Source organism: Rhinopithecus roxellana, chromosome 19, assembly GCF_007565055.1.
Source record: "Rhinopithecus roxellana isolate Shanxi Qingling chromosome 19, ASM756505v1, whole genome shotgun sequence".
Lineage (NCBI taxonomy): Eukaryota > Metazoa > Chordata > Mammalia > Primates > Cercopithecidae > Rhinopithecus > Rhinopithecus roxellana.
This window is the reverse complement of record NC_044567.1, coordinates 20,452,453-20,473,283: the sequence shown is the minus strand read 5'-3', so window position 1 is coordinate 20,473,283 and position 20,831 is coordinate 20,452,453. Positions and strand designations below refer to the sequence as shown.

Sequence of the window (20,831 nt, the reverse complement as noted above, 5' to 3'; positions counted from 1 at the left end):
TAATCCAGGCTCAAAGTCGTATCTTTGACATCCTCTCTTTGACATTCTGTTCTGCCATTTAAACAATGGTCAATTCTGCAATTCTTCTTGTGTAATTTCTTATATATGTATCTTATATTCCCTTTTCATTCCCCTACATGCCCTCTAGATAAAGGCCTTATCTCCAAAGAGGCCTCATTCCAGATGACTGTAAACACCTCTCTAGTTTTCCCTCATCTAGGACTCTTTTCTGCCAATATATTTTGCACAAAGATAACTCCAAAACGAATAGCACTACACTGTTCTTATCATCAAATAATTCACACACTAACAGGAAACAAAAAACTATTAACAATATAAGTAGATAAGTATTATACTGATGGTACCATATAAACAAAAAGCTCTTGAAGGCAGGATAGTGACAGTTATTACAGGAGATGTTTCAGAAGAGGTTACAGCTAAACTGGTGAAAAGCATTTCAGACACAGAATAGGCTAACATGTGAAGGTTCACATTTGGGAAGGACAAGTAGCCCGGTGACAGAGGAGAGGTAGGAGCTGAGGCTAAACTTACAGGCTTGAGTCAGACTGTGGGATCTTCGCTCCCATGCTAAGAAGTATTAGATTTGATCCTATGAACCCTGTACTATAAGCTTTTTTTTTTTTGGACATAGGTCTTGCCCTGTCAAAAAAAAAAAAAAAGGCTGGAGTGCAGTGGCACAATCATAGCTCACTGCAGCCTCACATTCCTGGGCTCAAACTATCCTGCTGCCTCGGCCTCCCAAGTAGTTGTGACTACAGAAGTGCACCACCATGCCCCACTAATTTTTGTATTTTGTATTTTTTTAGAGATGAGGTCTCACCACGTTGCCCAGGTTGGTCTTAAACTCCTGGCCTCAAGCGATCCTCCTACTTCAGCCTCCCAAAGTGCTGGGATTACAAGTGTGCTCCAATGCTCCTGGGCCCATTTTACCTGCGTATCTTTGTTGTTTAGTTTTTAATATCTAATCTTAAAAACAAAGTAACACAAGCACTAACAGAACCAGATGCATCTTCCCTAAGTGTGACAGCTGGTTTCTTAGTCATCCATACCTCAAATTAGTAAAAAGGTTCTGCAGGAAAATTAGATATAAGGACAGTATTCTGTACATGTTCATTAGGTCAGATTGGTTTATTTATGTTATTCAAATCCACTGTATCCTTATTCACATTTTTGTGATCTAACAGTTATGATCTTTATGACCTAACAGTTCTGAAAGAGGCCTATTTTAAACTTCCTACTATATTTATGGATTTGTCTGTTTCTTAACATCAGATGTTGTATTTTTACAGTTACACACTGTTCATCTTATACACTGTTCATCTTATTCCATTTTGTTTTAGATTACAATTTTCTGGTGTTATATGGGTTAATTCATAATACCCTATTTAATGACACAGAAAATACTCCTCAAAAATAAGCTTTCTGGTCCATTTCTGGACCAAATCTAAACTTTCAACAGCATTGTTGAAAACAGGTGGATAATTATTCTCCCCATGCTCTTCCTTTTCCATCAACAATCTACTTCCAGCCAAATATACTTCAGTATTTAAAGCACATTGCTACTGCTCAGTCTGATCTTCAGTTTGGGGAAAGAATAGTTATCTGCATGATAAAAGAAGTTGATATTCACACAAAAAACTGAATTGGTTACATTATATGCTTTCTGGCCACATTTCATAACTCTGTCCATTGTATAAAAGGAGAGGGAAGAAAGTTTGATAAACCCACAGAACAGTTTCTTCTTCTTCCACAGGAGAAAACAATCATAATTACTAGTTTGAAAAGGCTCAGCCTCAAGTTTATAGTGGCTTAAGAAGACAAATACAAAGCTTTATGGCAGCTGTCCTAACCAATCATAGAATCCACAGACTCACATGAGCAATACATAGGCCTGACAACTATGTTTCTGACCAATTTCCTAACTCAATACTCACTCATAATTTAGGGAAGGCAATCTAAAAGTAGAACATCTGAGATAAATATCTATGGCTCAGTCCTCACTGGAAATAAGTGAAACGTATAAACAAGTTGGGAGGAAAAACCCAAATAATAAGTTATCACACATAACTTGTAAGATGTTTTGTTCCTACTTAGAATTTGAAAATAAATGATCACTCTACTACAGAGTGATCAAGAATAGTGTTTTTTCAAACTGCAGGTCATCATCCATTAGTGGGTTGTGAGATATATTAGTGGGTTCAGACATATTTTTAAAAGAATGACATAGAGAAGCAAGAGCAAACACATTCAAAAGCTAGCAGAAGGCAAGAAATAACTAAGATCAGAGCAGAACTGAAGGAGATAGAGACACAAAAAACCCTCCAAAAAATCAATGAATCCAGGAGTTGGTTATTTGAAAAGATCAACAAAGTTGATAGACCGCTAGCAAGACTAATAAAGAAGAAAAGAGAGATGAATCAAATAGATGCAATAAAAAATGATAAAGGGGATATCACCACCGACCCCACAGAAATACAAACTACCATCAGAGAATACTATAAACACCTCTACACAAATAAACTAGAAAATCTAGAAGAAATGGATAATTTCCTGGACACTTACACTCTCCCAAGACTAAACCCGGAAGAAGCTGAATCCCTGAATAGACCAATAGCAGGCTCTGAAATTGAGGCAATAATTAATAGCCTACCAACCAAAAAAAGTCCAGGACCAGATGGATTCACAGCTGAATTCTACCAGAGATACAAGAAGGAGCTGGTACCATTCCTTCTGAAACTATTCCAATCAATAGAAAAAGAGGGAATCCTCCCTAAATCATTTTATGAGGCCAACATCATCCTGATACCGAAGCCTGGCAGAGACACAACAAAAAAAGAGAATTTTAGACCAATATCCCTGATGAACATCGATGCAAAAATCCTCCATAAAATACTGGCAAACCGGATCCAGCAGCACATCAAAAAGCTTATCCACCATGATCAAGTGGGCTTCATCCCTGGGATGCAAGGCTGGTTCAACATTCGCAAATCAATAAACGTAATCCAGCATATAAACAGAACCAAAGACAAAAACCACATGATTATCTCAATAGATGCAGAAAAGGCTTTTGACAAAATTCAACAGCCCTTCCTGCTAAAAACGCTCAATAAATTCGGTATTGATGGAACGTATCTCAAAATAATAAGAGCTATTTATGACAAACCCACAGCCAATATCATACTGAATGGGCAAAAACTGGAAAAATTCCCTTTGAAAACTGGCACAAGACAGGGATGCCCTCTCTCACCACTCCTATTCAACATAGTGTTGGAAGTTCTGGCTAGGGCAATCAGGCAAGAGAAAGAAATCAAGGGTATTCAGTTAGGAAAAGAAGAAGTCAAATTGTCCCTGTTTGCAGATGACATGATTGTATATTTAGAAAACCCCATTGTCTCAGCCCAAAATCTCCTTAAGCTGATAAGCAACTTCAGCAAAGTCTCAGGATACAAAATTAATGTGCAAAAATCACAAGCATTCTTATACACCAGTAACAGACAAACAGAGAGCCAAATCATGAATGAACTTCCATTCACAATTGCTTCAAAGAGAATAAAATACCTAGGAATCCAACTTACAAGGGATGTAAAGGACCTCTTCAAGGAGAACTACAAACCACTGCTCAGTGAAATAAAAGAGGACACAAACAAATGGAAGAACATACCATGCTCATGGATAGGAAGAATCAGTATCGTGAAAATGGCCATACTGCCCAACGTCATTTATAGATTCAATGCCATCCCCATCAAGCTACCAATGAGTTTCTTCACAGAATTGGAAAAAACTGCTTTAAAGTTCATATGGAACCAAAAAAGAGTCCACATTCCCAAGACAATCCTAAGTCAAAAGAACAAAGCTGGAGGCATCACACTACCTGACTTCAAACTATACTACAAGGCTACAGTAACCAAAACAGCATGGTACTGGTACCAAAACAGAGATATAGACCAATGGAACAGAACAGAGTCCTCAGAAATAATACCACACATCTACAGCCATCTGATCTTTGATAAACCTGACAAAAACAAGAAATGGGGAAAGGATTCCCTATTTAATAAATAGTGCTGGGAAAATTGGCTAGCCATAAGTACAAAGCTGAAACTGGATCCTTTTCTTACTCCTTATACAAAAATTAATTCAAGATGGATTAGAGACTTAAATGTTAGACCTAATACCATAAAAACCCTAGAAGAAAACCTAGCTAATACCATTCAGGACATAGGCATGGGCAAGGACTTCATGTCTAAAACACCAAAAGCAACGGCAACAAAAGCCAAAATTGACAAATGGGATCTAATTAAACTAAAGAGCTTCTGCACAGCAAAAGAAACTACCATCAGAGTGAACAGGCAACCTACAGAATGGGAGAAAATTTTTGCAATCTACTCATCAGACAAAGGGCTAATATCCAGAACCTATAAAGAACTCAAACAAATTTACAAGAAAAAAAAAAACAACCCCATCAATAAGTGGGCAAAGGATATGAACAGATATTTCTCAAAAGAAGACACTTATGCAGCCAACAGACACATGAAAAAATGCTCATCATCACTCGCCATCAGAGAAATGCAAATCAAAACCACAATGAGATACCATCTCACACCAGTTAGAATGGCAATCATTAAAAAGTCAGGAAACAGGCCGGGCGCGGTGGCTCAAGCCTGTAATCCCAGCACTTTGGGAGGCCGAGACGGGCGGATCACGAGGTCAGGAGATCAAGACCATCCTGGCTAACATGGTGAAACCCCGTCTCTACTAAAAAAAAAATACAAAAAACTAGCCGGGCGACCTGGCGGGCGCCTGTAGTCCCAGCTACTCGGGAGGCTGAGGCAGGAGAATGGCGCGAACCCGGGAGGTGGAGCTTGCAGTGAGCTGAGATCCGGCCACTGCACTCCAGCCTGGGCGACAGAGCGAGACTCCGTCTCAAAAAAAAAAAAAAAAAAAAAAAAAAAAAAAAAAGTCAGGAAACAACAGGTGCTGGAGAGGATGTGGAGAAATAGGAACACTTTTACACTGTTGGTGGGACTGTAAACTAGTTCAACCACTATGGAAAACAGTATGGCGATTCCTCAAGGATCTAGAACTAGAAGTCCCATATGACCCAGCCATCCCATTACTGGGTATATACCCAAAGGATTATAAATCATGCTGCTATAAAGACACATGCACACGTATGTTTATTGCAGCACTATTCACAATAGCAAAGACTTGGAATCAACCCAAATGTCCATCAGTGACAGACTGGATTAAGAAAATGTGGCACATATACACCATGGAATACTATGCAGCCATAAAAAAGGATGAGTTTGTGTCCTTTGTAGGGACATGGATGCAGCTGGAAACCATCATTCTCAGCAAACTATCGCAAGAACAGAAAACCAAACACCACATGTTCTCACTCATAGATGGGAACTGAACAATGAGATCACTTGGACTCGGGAAGGGGAACATCACACACCGGGGCCTATCACGGGGAGGGGGGAGGGGGAAGGGATTGCATTGGGAGTTATACCTGATGTAAATGACGAGTTGATGGGTGCTGACGAGTTGATGGGTGCAGCACACCAACATGGCACAAGTATACATATGTAACAAACCTGCACGTTATGCACGTGTACCCTAGAACTTAAAGTATAATAAAAAAATAATAAAAATTAAAAAAATTTTAAAGAATGACATAGAACTAAAAGAAATACCAGAATGTATAGTAAAAGCACTGTTCCATGAAATTTTTTTATGTACACATATATATATACAAAATGTACATAAACAACTAAAAGGTATTTCATATTATAGGTTTCAAGTAAGAAAAAAAGTTCAAATAATAATGATCTAGGATCTACCAGTAAGGCAAGCTTATTTTCTCAGAGTAGGAGCAAAACTAGGAAGAATATTTTTATACATTTCTATAAGATTATCTAAAGATCTAAGATTTTAGGCCAGGCGCAGTGGCTCATGCTTGTAATCCAAGCGCTTTGGGAGGCTGAGGCGAGCAGATCACCTGAGGTCAGGAGTTCAAGACCAGCCTGGTCAACATGGTGAAACCCCATCTCTACTAAAAATACAAAAATTAGTCAGATGTAGTGGTGCGTGCCTGTAATCCCAGCTAACTGGGAGGCTGAGGCAGGAGAATCGCTGGAACCTGGGAGGCAGAGGCTGCAGTGAGCTGAGATTGCGCCACTGCACTCCAGCCTGGGTGACAGAGTGAGACACTGTCTCCAAAAAAAAAAAAAAAAGATCATCTAAAGATCAAATAACTATGTATTTATATTTCGGATGGCAAAAATTCATTTATTCCAAAAAGACTACTGTTTACCTTCTATATACCAGGCATGGTTCTGTGTGCTAGAAATAGAAAATGGAATAAAACAAAGTCCCTACCTTCAAGAGTAAGTTTAAACTCTAGTAGAGATAAGTAGCCATGGCACCAGATGCTAGGCTAAAGTGCTTTACACACATTCTCACTTGAGCCTCCTAATCTTGTGAGTAGATAGTATTTATCCTAATTTTATATAAGTGGGAATTGAGGCTTAGAGAAATTCATTAACTTGTCTAATATTATTTATCTCTCTCATCCATACCACACACACACACACACACACACACACACACACAGCTAGTCAAGGTAGAGCTGTGATTTCCAACCTAAGGCAACGGGATTCCAAAGCTCTCTCTTTGCCACTACACTGCACTGCCTTCTACTGTTCTTCTATCTGCAAGAAAATAAAATATAACAATGTTCTGCCCAAGAAAACTTCTAAAAGTATGATCTTTGATCAAATAATTTCAATTATAAGTTGCTTGCCCTTCCTTAAATTGTATAAGTTGAAAGAAGGCAATTCTTTTTTGTCTCTTTGTTTTCTTGGAGACAGGGTCTCATTATTTTGCCCAGGCTGGGCTTGAACTCAAGATCCTCCCACCTTGGCCCTCCCAAGTATCTGGGACTACAAGCACATGCCATGGCTTAAAAGTTGACCTAAAACTACAGTTCAGTTTTTATTAAATCTGCTTTAGAATAAACATGCTAAAACATCGTATGATTTTTACAATGTCCTCAAAACTGTGAAGAAAGGGAGGCAAATGGCATACAAATCAGCGCGCTGTGATTAAAAAAAAAAAAAAAAAAAGGCAGCCAGGCGCGGTAGCTCAGGCAGGTAATTCCAGCACTTTGGAAGGCCAAGGCAGGTGGATCACTTGAGGTCAGGAACTCAAGACCAGCTTGACCAACATGGGAAAACCCTGTTTCTACTAAAAATACAAAAATTAGCTGGGCATGGGGGTACATGCCCATAACCTCAGCTACTCGGGAGGCTGAGGCACTAGAATCGCTTGAACCCAGGAGGCAGAGGTTGCAGTGAGCCGAGATAGCGCCATTGCACTCCATCCTGGGCAACAAGAGTGAAACTCCATCTCAAAAAAAAAAAAAAAAAAAAGGGCATCTTGCTCCATGAACAAGTCCAGAGTAGGTCTCACAATAACAAGGCTTTGGAAGGGGATGTGGCTATTCATTAGCCTTATTAGGATAGCCATTTCCTAAATGGATCCTGGAGGTTTGTGAGACATGTTGAGCGAAGCAAGGCTCACCCATATAGGCAGCTAGATATGCTAGGTCAGCCCTGGCAATGTAGGCAAAGGCACTAGGGCCCAAAGCACCCCTCATTCCACACTACTAATACACTGTCTGATTCCTCAGAGCAGGAGTTGTTTCTGTTTTGCTCTCACTGTATACCCATCACCTAATACAGTGTATGTGGCATGGCAGGAACTCAGTAAATATTTGCTATATGAATAAATTATATTGCACAAGTTAGTTCCTCTCTCAGGCCTTGATTTTCTCTAAAACAAAAAGGTTGGACTAAATCAATATATTCACTTTCAGCTCTAAAGGTCTATATTTCTTTAAGCTAGAATTCCTGAATATATCACATAGAGCATCAGTAAAATTACTCGGCTGAGCATGTGGCTCCTGTTTATAATCCCAGCACTTCAGAAGGCCAAGGTGGGCGGATCACTTGAGGCCAGGAATTCAGGACCAGCCTGATCAACATGGTAAAACCCTGTCTCTACTAAAAATACAAAAAATTAGTCGGCATAGTGGCACACACCTTCAATCCCAGCTGCTCAAGAGGCTGAGGCACGAGAATCATTTGAACCCAGGAGGCAGAGGCTGTAGTGACCTGAGACCACGGCTGCACTCCAGCCTGGGCAAGAGAGCAAGACTCTGTCTCAAAAAAAAAAAAAATTACTCCAGGACATCCGGGTTTTTTTAATACATGCCTAGTCACAAGGTTTCATAACATCTTACTTACTAAATACAATGAATTCACTCTGTTGAAACTAAAACCATCACAGCCTCCTCTTCAAGGGGAAACTGCTCAATATTTGCTGAGGTATGAAGAGAAATAAGCTAGTTATTGTAGAAATAACACAGGACATATCTGACCATTCTGCTGAAACAAGAGAAAAATTGATGCTCATAAAAATAAAAATGGGCCGGGCGCGGTGGCTCAAGCCTGTAATCCCAGCACTTTGGGAGGCCGAGACAGGCGGATCACGAGGTCAGGAGATCAAGACCATCCTGGCTAACATGGTGAAACCCCGTCTCTACTAAAAATACAAAAAAAAAAACTAGCCGGGCGACCTGGCGGGTGCCTGTAGTCCCAGCTACTCGGGAGGCTGAGGCAGGAGAATGGCGTGAACCCGGGAGGCGGAGCTTGCAGTGAGCTGAGATCATCCGGCCATTGCACTCCAGCCTGGGCGACAGAGCAAGACTCCGTCTCAATAAATAAATAAATAAATAAATAAATAAATAAATAAATAAATAAATAAAAATAAAAATAAAAATAAAAATGACAGCAGCATAATGTAGCTTCTTCAGATGTTTGAATAATCAGAAAAATCTCATCATAACTAGCTTCACCAAATGATCTCTGGCCTTAATACCAAAGTCACCTACTTTTTGTAGAGGCAGGATATTTATTTTTTAAGTATGAGATAGATTTACCTTCCTCAATTGTCAGTTAGAAATTACTTTCTAACCTTTTACAACTTTTTCCAAAAAGGCAAAGTTAAGTATTTACCCCATTATTTTAAGTAACATCATGTCAAATAAATGAAGCAACTTAACTAGATTACAAAACCACCAGGTCACAAAGTTAGGTTTTATTAAATATATTTACTAAGGACTGAAATGTAAAAATTACACATTAAAGTAAGTCCGTTATCTATAAAAAAAACTTTTAATGATTTTCAAATCACCTCTAATTGTTATGGGGAGAAGGTTTGACTTCTAAATAGTATGTCAAACCTCTTTTTGAATGCTTCTGATATTCAAGAAACACTGGCAGAAACTATAGGAGGATCAGAAAACTCTAGAAAGTGATAGCAGCAGCAGGCTGGAGGGTACAGGAAGGAGGCAGACAGCCACCCCTTCTGCTGCCACACAGCCCGCTGCCCTGGGGGCTGCCGTAATGGGGTCAGGCCCAGAGCAGCACAGCGGGGGAGTAATGTAGTCAGGCACAGAGGGACCCCTATGTGGAGCTGGGGCCGCACCTCGGGGGTGGGGCGGAAGGCAGGAGCGGCTCCAGCTTTGGGGACCTGGCCAGAAGTGCAGCCACTGCGCCCACCCCACTGAGGGTCCCAGGCTCCTGGGCTCAGGAGGAGGCTCTGCACTGGCCACTTGGGGCCAAGTCCCCGGTGTCCACCCCACGTGGGGTGACCTCCCAGCCTGACACTCCTGACAGCCAGGCCCAAGGCCCACAACCAGCTCTGGGCCACCCCTTAGCCCCAGGGCAACAGGGAAGCTTACAGCAATGTCTCCCCTGGCCCAGTCACTGGCCCAGGTCCAGGACCCCCTCAAGCCTCCCAAGGGGCATGGCTGGGGCTGCATGCTCCACTGAATCGGCGGGAGCTGGGAGCTGGCAGCAGCTGCATCCCCCAACCTCCTAGGCCCCCCTTACCCTTGCAGGCTTGGAGATGCCTGCTCCTGCTGCCTGGCCTCTCCCCATTCCTGCATCTGCTCCTATCTCGGAGTGGGGTGGAGCTGAGGCAGTGCACTGTCACAGCCCAGAGGGGTATGCACATGCTTGGGCCCTGTTGCCTGGGCCCCCACCCCCGGACTGGGCACTGACAAGCGTGGAAGAGGGAACCAAGGTTGGGGACTGAAGGCGACTCAGCACTGGCTTGCAGGTGCCCCTTGGCACGAGCAGCCAGGACACCATGGAAGGCAGCAGGAGGTAGACCAGCTCCTGGGTAGACGGGAGGGGGTCCCTGGTGAGGCCTCACCTTCAGGCTGGGGGCCAGGCTGCCAGTCCCACAGACTGGAGTGGGGACTTGTGGTACCTTTTCCAGGCTGCCCGTGGTAACCATGAACCAACTTCCTCCTCTCTGAGGTCCATAAAAGCACTGGGCTCAGCCAGAGCAAGGCAGAGGATGGAGAGATGATGGGACAACTAGAGGGTAGCTCCTCTGCTGAAAGCTGAACACTCATCAGGATGACCTGCCTGTAGAGAGGAGCCACCCACTCCAGGGCCTCCTTTGTGCTGAGGGCCGAACACTCGACTGGGTGACCTGCCTACAGAGAGGAGTTGCCCACTGCAGGTCTCCTCTGAGCTCAATAAAGCTCCTCTTTGTCTTGCTCACCCTCCACTTGTCTGCATACCTCATTTTTCCTGGAGGTAGGACAAGAACTTGGGCAAAGGTACCACGAGGCACAGAGGTTTCCAGCCAGAAAAGCAACACCCCAAAGATCCCATAACAAAAGTATTAAATTTTCAAACTTATGACCCATTTTGGGTACACATGGCTTGATATAAAAAGTAAAAGAGTAATTCAAAGGTTTAAATACACATTAAGAGACATGTCATAAGACACTTTATAACGTGACTGCCAATAAAAAGGTAAGGAAGACCTAAGGCATTTCATCATGGGCAGACTCCTAGAAAAGAAACAATTTACACTGATGACATTTCCATTGGTTGATTTGTTCTAAGTTCCCTCTACATCTACATCTGTGCATAAAAACAAAAACGTTATTATTCAAAGTATACCTAAAGTTTAAAAAGAGTAATAGCTGTTTTCATTGCATTTAAAGAGAAAAGATAAACAGTTCAAGTTTGTATTAACAATTCTTGTCAGGCACGGTGGCTCATGCATGTAATCCCAGCACTTTGGGAGGCTGAGGCGGGTGGATCACTTGAGGTCAGGAGTTCGAGACCAGCCTGGACAACATGATGAAACCCCATCTCTACTAAAAATACAAAAAATTAGCTGGGCATGGTGGCAGGCACCTGTAATTCCAGCTACTTAGAAGGCTGAGGCCGGAGAATCACTTGAACCCAGGAGGCAGAGGTTACAGTGAGCCAAGGTCATGCCACCGTACTCCAGCCTGGGCAAAAAGAGCGAAACTCCATCTGAAACAAACAAACAAACAAACAATTCTTTAAAAAATAACATTTCATAAGAAATTGGAACCCTTATATATTGCTGGTGGGAATGTAAATGGTATATCTACTATGGAAAATAGTCTGTCAAACCTAAACATAGAATTACCATTTGACCCAGCAATTCTACTCCTCGGTATATATCCAGAAGAATTGAAAATAAGGACTCAAACAGATACCTGAATGCCAACGTTCATTACGCATTATTCCCAGTAGCCAAGATGGAAACAATTCAGTGCTCATCAATAGATGGATAAACAAAATGTATTACTAACATATACATTCAAGGAATATTATTAAGCCATAAAAATGAATAAAGTTCTGATACCTGCTACAAAATGGATCACCCTTAAGAACATTATGTTAAGAAAAATAAGCCAGATACAAAAAGAAGAATACTGTATAACTCCAGTTATATAAAATATCTAAAATGGGCAAATTCACAGAGATAGAAAGTAGATTAGAGGTTACCAATGGCTAGGGGTAAGGGATAGAGATGGAAGTGGGAATTATTATCTAATGCTTACAGAGTTTCTGCTTGGGATGATGAACAAGTTTTAGAAATAGTGGTGATGGTTGCACAACATTGTGAATATTAGTGCCACTGAGCTCTACGCTTAAAAATGTTTAAACAGTTAAACTGGCAAATTTCATGTTATATATATGTTTTACCACAATAAAAATAAAAAATCAGCATTCCAAGATCACCTCACAGATTAAAATACAAAAGGAAAATGTGCCTTTATGTAAAATGGAGAGATCTGGGCTGGGTGAAGTCGCTCACATCTATAATCCCAGCACATTGGGAGGTTGAGGTAGGAGATCGCTTGAGGTCAGGAGTTTGAGATCAGCCTCGGCAACACAGCGATACCCCATCTCTACAAAAAATGTAAAAATTAGCTGGCATGGTGGCACACATCTATAGTTCCAGCTACTCAGGAGATTGAGGCAGGAGTATCGCTTGAGCCCAGGAGCTTGAGATTACAGTGAGCTATGACTGTACTACTGCCCTGCAGCCTGGGTAACAGAGTGAGACCCTATCTCTTTAAAAATATGTATTTTTAAAATTTAACTGGAGAGACCTGGTTGGTGGTGGTCACCATGTTAACCAAGCTGTCCAACTCGGCTTCTTACAGCTTGATGTTATGGGTCTCCTGATATGATGTGCAACATGACCTATCTAAGTGTCTTGCTGGGAAATCTGACCTAATCTTATCACGAAGAAAGTGACAATCTAGATTATGGAATTTTTCCATAGGACTATTAGCATGGTCTCTTTACAAGAGCCAAATGCAATGTTTGAACTTTGATTGGATCCTAGATCTGGTGAAAAAAGGGCTACCAAGGCTACCTTGGACATAATGGGGGAAATCTGAGTTATGGACAGCATGTGGTATGATAATATTAAATTATCGTTGATTTCTCAGTTATGGTAATAGTCTATAGTTAAACGGAAAATGTCCCTGTACTTGGGAAATACATACTGAGGAACTTGCAGGAAAACTGTTGTGAAATCTGCAACCTACTTTTGGATGGTGTGGCAAAAGATTGTGTGATTGTATGTGTGTATGTGTGTGTGCATGCTCATGCATGTGCATGTAGAGAGAGTGAAAATGTGGGAGAGGGAGAGGCAAGGCATCTGGGATAAGATAACAGTGGTGAATTTAAATGAAGGACAGACAGGTCTTCAGGTAGTCCTTCAATTTTGTTGTAGGTTTGACATTTTCAAAACAAAAAGAAATAATATTTTTTAAAGTTAAATTTCTACCAATTTTCTTCTTTTCTGCTCAGAAATACACATAAGAAATCTCAACGAACAAGGGGGAAAATGTAGCAAACTCAATGCTTTGCATACCTTCCACATCATACCAGTGTGCACCATTTGTGATTCCATCTTTGAAAGTCTCATCTTCATCTCCTGGACAGTGAGGCTCACCAGTTTTCATTATGGGGTGGTTTGAAGCATAAGCTTTTGCCAAGTATTTAAAGACTTCATCATCTGAGGTTTTGCTATAGATTCCAGTGGCCTTATGTTCTGGAGAATCATCAAAAGGATAGCTTGCTACCACTGAGCCACCATGCAGATTTCCAGAAAGCACAAACCTTTGAAAATACAACCAAATCACGTATCACTAAAAAAAGGACACAAAACACAATGCATTAAAAAATTCCACAAAATCTTTTAGAAATAAACTCCAATATCTATCTTGGAGACCTAGAAAACAACTCTATCAGTTGTTATCTGTTATAAGGAGACTAACAACAACAACAAAAGAAAATGGAAAGAAAGTATTATCAATTTAAGATTTCAAACAGCTTTAACAATTCAGGTTAACCTAAAGTAACTTCAAAGAGTTTTCCTTCATTGAAAATACAGCTGGATAACACAGTATAAATTAGTATTTCAGGAAATATCTTATTTAGGGAATTCCAAATTCATGTATTAGGTTGAACTATATGAGCTTTGAGCTTGCCAATATTCACCTTTTTCTGTTTGGTAGCCATGTTGCCAGGCACAGGGCCACTGTGCCTGGCCCTCACCCATTTTTTGACCTACAAAAATGACAATTTCATATAGTTCAGCCTATGACTTGTATTTCATAATATGCAAATTTCATAGAAAACATGGCTGGTATATATAAATATTCATTGTATATATGTTAGGTTAATAACTTTTATGCTTTTTACATTTACCGTCCAAAGAGAATTTTTAAGATAGGAAATCTAATTTTTAAAAGGATATTTTGTGTTTCACTCCAGTTTCACAATATACTAAATTCACATTTTCAAGAGAGAAGCCATAGTTGAGGAGATTCAGGAAAAAACAAAGAAAACAACCTGATTCAGTGAGCTGCTTACAGAGAAAAACAATACACCATATCAAAGACTAGTCCTCCACTGCATCACTGTAGAAGCAGCTCTTTCAAGGCCCAACGTTTCTGATTGGGCCATTACAAAAATTAACTGACATGGAGGCAAGGCTGCTCCTGTAAAAGAAACATTTTTTTTTAATGCTGCTACTTTTAAGTAAACCCTACAATTTGGTCAAACTTATCTATATAGAAATACTGAAGAATTCCTTTTATGGTAAAAGCTAAACGCTAAAGGCAAAAAAAAAAAAAAGCTTAAATCCTATTTAAGCATCTTTCCCTTATATAACAGCTTAAACCATTACCATCAGTAGAGATTAAATACTTCTCTATTTCCATTCTAAATTGGATTTTCTTGCTTCTGTCTTTCTGTTGTTGAAATTAACTGACCTACAGAAACTCTAAAGGAGGTTGATATATAACATTTCTCTATATGCTTGAAAAAAAAGTAGACCTATCATGTCTAATTTGAAAGATTATTTTAAGCATGATGAGTAGTATTATCCCAGAGAAGATCAAACAATGAAAATTACTTGTAACACAAAATCTGTTCATCAGAAGATAGATCTTTGCCAATAAGGACAGTGATTAAACACTAGCATAGACTATGAAAAGAAACTAGCTAAAAACTAATATAATTCTAATTAGCACCCTTCCAGATACCAGAGAAGAATGCCATTTGGTGTAGTGGCAATGGCACAGACAGACAAATATGGGTAAGAACATTCCGTCTCCCAGATCTGTTGCTCACCAGTAACATAACATAATCAGAAGTTACTGCCTTTAAATTCACTGAACCTCAGTTTTCCTCTCATTTGTAAAATGGGGATTAATGCTACCTATTTCCCAGAGTTGTTATGAAAATTAAGATAACACACATGAAACATAATCTGGCATAAAGACCGCTTTATAGCCCCTGCTCAACAAATGTTCATTTCTTTGGAGATATCTAGCATCCTATTGAGGAAAACACTGCCTTACAAACTATCATTCTACTCCCCACTTCCACTGCCAGTCCTTGTAACAGAATGACACAGAAACAAAAACTAAGAAAATATTCTAACTTTCTGATTCCACTCTACCCACCTCTCCTCTATAGCTAAGGTATTAACAATTTACTCTCTGGTTTATAATTCTAAAATAATTTTTAAATATTTTTCCCCCACTGACTTTGGGAAAGTTATAAGAAGGCTAGGGCAGCTCAGGTAATCCATTCGCCAACAAACATTTCTTGAGTGTCAACTATTTGCCAAACGACATTCCAGGGATAGATACATCTGTGAACGAAACAAACAAACAAATGCCCTCTGGGCATTCATATTCTAGTAAAATAGAATGGATAACTAAATATTCTAAATAAGTAAAGCATGCTACTTTAATTATACATTTTAATTAAAACTTTAAAATCCAAGATTCTCTACAAAATGCTGTTTTTCATTTTGTTCAACATTTCTTGCAACACTTCTCAGAAATATTGTCAAAAATGGCCTAATCAAATACGTTTGAACAATGAAATATTTGCAGTCTACTTGAGTAGTAAAATTCACTTCGATTTTCCTTACTGTAATTACACAGTTTTGAAAGTACCAATGCCACTCTTATAATGAAGATTTCAAGAGAAAGTGACACCTACTACAATGGCTGTAAGATTATGCTTTGAGTTTTTGTCAAATCAACTTTGCAAATCAACTCCAATCTTATTTGAAAGGTACTTTATGGTTTCCATTCAAATGAATTCTCTCAAATGCTTTTCATACTTGACTTCAGTATCACATATCATTCCTTGCATAAGATTTAAAGTAGCTGGTAAATACAGATTTACAAATGAGTTTATGAATATTAAAGTTAATCTCTAAATTAACTCTATTACGCTATTCAGGTAACCCCTTAGATAACTTGAAAAAAATTAAAATAACTTAATATCTGACAAACTAAATTTCAAAGATTCAGAAAAGCATAGATATGTGTACATAAGCCCCCCGAAAAAATAATCTGCAGCCACTCTCAACACTGTGATAATGCTTTTCACAAACACATCCCAATATCATTTATATGCTAATCTCCTATGAAAATCTAAGCAGGTATATTCACTTAAAGAACATAGTGTGAAAAAAATATAGGGGTCAACTATAAAATCTTCATTTGAATGATATAGTTAATTTTTTGTATATTTTCTTAAGTATTTGTCTCAACATCCATTGGATGAAATATAAAGTGAAACAAAGAAAATAAACTTCATTTTCCTAAGCTGGAGGAAATTAAGCCTTAAAATTTTACATTTTCAAAATAATAACAAAAACCTAATTCAAATATAGCTGGGTGAATAGGGTATCAAGAAATTACTCAGATGGTTTACCTCACAAAATACACTGAAAAGGATAGTTTTCCCATACAGACTAATGTTTGAGTTTTTAAAAACATCCTATCCATAAAGCTGACGCTATAGTTAGGTATCAATATCAAATTCTCTGTGTGCTTGTGTTTTTAATTTTATTCACATATCAGTGTCCTTTGTTATTGGTTAATAGCACAGAGTACTCATTTTGAGTGAATTTTTGAAGACTGAGTTAGGATGGATATACTCGTCAATGGTGAAGAGTATGATCACCTACTTTCCCTTTTGATTAATTAGAGTTACATGTTTGAAGAACAGATATGATGAGGATAGTCCACAGCCACAGACCAAAATGACTCTGTATAGCCTCACGGCGACTCGCACCAAGAGAAAGCTTATTTTCATATTTGGTCACAGCACAACTAACACTGAAAAAAAAATCCAGGCACAGAATTTACATCCCTGCAAGGATCACAGCATTTTAAAGGTGCAAGAATAGAGCATTTTAAACATTTAAGCAATGCAAACAGTGCATTTGATGTATCATCTCCAAAAAGCCCTGGCCATCACAGCTCTGTCAGTAAGTGTATGTCAAAGTCATATTTCTTATGCAGATGTTCAGAGGTCATGACACGATAGTACTTAAAAGAAAAAAAAAATCCTCCCAGAAAGTCTATGTGAAATTATATATCTATAAGAGAGCTTATCAAGAGGAGTAAAGTAAAAGATAGAAGATGAAAAGACTCAGGAACTGCCCTAACACCCACGAATTTTCTAGATCTTCTATATATGACTGAAGTCTTGTAGAAGAAATGATTCGAAGTCCCGCAGGTAAACTTCTTTATCTTAGCAGTCCCTCAGAAACCTTCTTTTAATCAAGATGGAATGATTAGCTATTGCTGCAAAAGCCTTATGAAGACAGAAAAATGGGGAAAAGCTGATGCTTAAAAAGGGGAAGAGATGCCTGCTCACTTCAGACACTATGCCATCTGGAGTGAGTTTCCTCTTCTTCCATTCCTCTCCTTTTTGCTGAAAATCCTGCCCATCTCTGGAGATAGCTCAAGCTCTACCTCTTCCACAGAGATGGTCTGTGTTATTGCAGCCCACACACATCTTGCCAGTGGGAACAATTCCTGTAAAGTTTAACTGGGTACATCAACATACCTCATAAATATTTATAACATTCTCTTGTTTTATACTAATTTCTTGAGGTCCTCATTCTTCTACTTTGTAATTGTTTAAACCTCGCGCAATGATTAATAACACTTAAAGTGTGTATTAAAAGCGTGACAATTAGTCATTCTGCACAGGCTAATAAGGTGCACAAATGGCATCACAAACCCTTTAGAGTCTAAAATGAAGCGGCTCACAGATCTGTGCAAGTTCTCCAGCCAAGTCCATATCTTCTTAAGCTGAGTCAGAGGTAAAAATTGGAGAAAAACCAGTTTCTCTCAAACAGGCAAGGGGAAGATCCTGGGAATATCCTCTGCCATTTTTGGGCTCCAGTCTCCCTCCGTGGCTAAAAGGACTATCGGGAATCAGATTGCCTAATTCTAAGTCCCAACCACACCAGTTAACCAATCTGACCCTCAATTTCCCCGTATGCAAAACTGATGGTGTCTATGACATCAGGTTGTGGCCAAAATAAAGTGAGATACTGCAGTCACAGAAAAAATTAGCATAGCGCCGATAACATTAGGCACTTTTGATAGAAGATAACAACATTGACAGCTTATCTATCAAATGTGTGAGCTGACCTAGGTTATCCTTAAGATCTTTTCTCGCTCATATTCTATGCCCCTGTAAGAAGAGGGACCAGAATGTCAGAAAGGAGTGTCCCCTCCAGCCATCCCTTGAACAAATGACAGCCTCTAAGAGGCAATTCCTTGACGATTAGCAGGACGGGAGGCTACGCGGCCTGGGCCCTGTCTCCGTTACAGGGTGTCTCCCTTCACCTTCACCACCGCCACCCCTTATGCCAGCATTGTCTGAGCGCCTACTGGGTGCCGGAACCAGCCTCAGCCCTTGGAGGCTCACACAGACCGGGAGGGGGCAAGCAACACTCACTTGTTCCTGCGGATCCACTCGATGAGGGCGCGCACCTCGGGCACCTCGTCCAGGGCAGGGGGCTCGCCGGTGCTAAACTGGTCAGGAAAGCTGCGGTTGAGGTCGCGGCCGCGACTGTTGTCGCGGCCGCTGGCCCCTGGCGGGCCGCCGTCACCGAGGCCACAGTCGCCCTCGCGGGCGCGCTCGAAGCCATCGGGGTTGAGGCTGGGCAGCAGATACACGTCGGTGGTGTTGAGCAGGCGGACGAGGCGCGGGTCCCCGCGGCGGTAGCCGGCCGCCAGCTCGCGGGCCAGGTAGATCAGCACCTGGCGCGACACAGTCTCGTCGCCGTGCATATTGCCCACCAGCTTCACCTGGGGCCGGCCGGGCACCAGCGGCCCCGCAGCGTCCGGCCCGGCAGCGTCGGGCCCCGCGTCGCCCTCAGGGATTAGCGACCCCAGGCCGGCCGTGAGGCGCAGCACCCACAGCGGCCGGCCCTCCACCGAGCGACCGATGCTAAAGAGGCGGGCCAGGCCGGGGGGCCCCGCGGCCGCCGCCTCCCTCAGCGCGGAGCCCAACTCCTCTTCGTGGTAGTAGCGGTCGAACTGGCCCTCGGCCGCCTCGGCGCCCGCGCTCGTCGTTGTAGTCGTGGCCTCCGCCTTCTTGATGTGAGCCGCCCGGGCCGAGCTCCTCAGCAGCAGCAGGCACAGGAGCAACGGGAGCCGCCCCAGCCGCCAGGGCTGCCGCTCCTCCCGGCCGCTCGCCATCTTCCAGCAGCGCCGCTAACCCCGGCTCCGCTCCCGCGGCTCCGCTCTCCAGGCGGCCGGGGCCCGCCGGATCCCCTCCGCGCCTAGCAACCCCATCCCGCCCTCTGGCCGCAACCAATCGCGGACGGGTCTGCTGGAGCGTCACCACCAGGGGGCGGGGCTTCCCTTAAAGCAGCCGATTCTATCTGGGCGGGCCTGCCTTCCTCCCGTCCCGGACGAGTTTGGTCACTCTCTTCCTTCGCCAAGGTTCTTCTTCTCTTCCGCGCTTCCTTGTTTCGTCTTCTGCGTGTGCTCCGCTTCTCGCTCAGTGTCTTCTTTATGGCTTCTCCCCTAAATTATCACACATTTTTCTCTGAGAACTCCTGCTAGTTCCCTTCCCATCTTTGTTGCTGCCTTTCTCAGCTGCGCTTTAACGCTTAGAACCGAGAATGGAAAGAATCAAAAGGTTCGAAAGAATCATAAGACTCGAAAAAATCGATAGGTTCGAAAGAATCTTCGTTCGGACAGTCAAGCCTTGGCCCAGTCTCCTAGACGCCTTCTCTCCGCATCCGTCCCGCCTCCGCTGGAGCCCCGCTGTCGGCGTGCGGTTGCACGGGACGCCTAGTGAGGAGGAAGGCTCGCACCTCACTAGGCGGTGCATTCATTTTTAGAGTTGCTGCCTGGAAAGGTGTCCCATTTATGTCTAGCGGAAATGTGCTACGTAGTAGGCTCCCTTTGTGTTAATGTTGTCTATTTCTTAGGCGTCAAGTCACGTTGTTTTATTGCAAATAGGTCCCTGTGTGTGCTAGCCTCGGCCCTCATTAGGCAGATTTCATTTCACAGCTCGCCGGCCCACTTCTCACACCTCTTCGGAGCAAGTTGTATATTTAACTGTGCCCTGGAATGACATATTTTAAAACAGCAGGTTTGACATTTCTGGAAACACTTGCTTGGCACTCCTGAACTCCTCAGTGTTCAGCCAAAGATGGCAATTACAGCATTTCATCAAGTCTAGAGAAGAGGTCTTTTAAATCAGCCTTTATAGGCTTTAGTTTCTTTAGCTTAAAAACGCAAAACTTTATCCCTTAATCGAATGCGAATTTCTACCCATCTAACAACATAATCGCAATAACTGGTATTTCCTTCTTTCAGAGCCAGCTATTTCAGGGCCCCTTCCCTGAACTATGACTGAACCCTACTTTAATAGAGTTCATTCATTCGTCAAGTATTTATTGAGCAACTTTTATGTCAAAGCTAGATGCTGAGAAACAATTCTTTCTTCTGCCCAGTCAAGAGACTCAGTATAGTTTGTGATAAATGCTACAACAGAGGGGTATGGGTGAGGGAATATCTGAACTTGAGGAGGAGGAAAGGA

At 41.6% G+C, this 20,831-nt stretch overlaps 1 protein-coding gene across 1 annotated transcript in view; it reads right to left on the bottom strand.

The window, feature by feature from the left end:
• CPD (carboxypeptidase D) overlaps positions 1 to 19,559 on the bottom strand; it is a 99,635-nt gene extending 80,076 nt beyond the window's left edge. The window contains exons 1-2 of the mRNA XM_010367948.2: positions 18,732 to 19,559; positions 13,315 to 13,562 (exon numbers count right to left, since the gene is read on the bottom strand). Of these exons, the coding sequence (XP_010366250.2) occupies positions 13,315 to 13,562; positions 18,732 to 19,477 (994 nt within the window). The 5' untranslated portion in view covers positions 19,478 to 19,559. The remainder of the gene's footprint in view (positions 1 to 13,314; positions 13,563 to 18,731) is intronic.
• Positions 19,560 to 20,831: the final 1,272 nt, after the last annotated feature.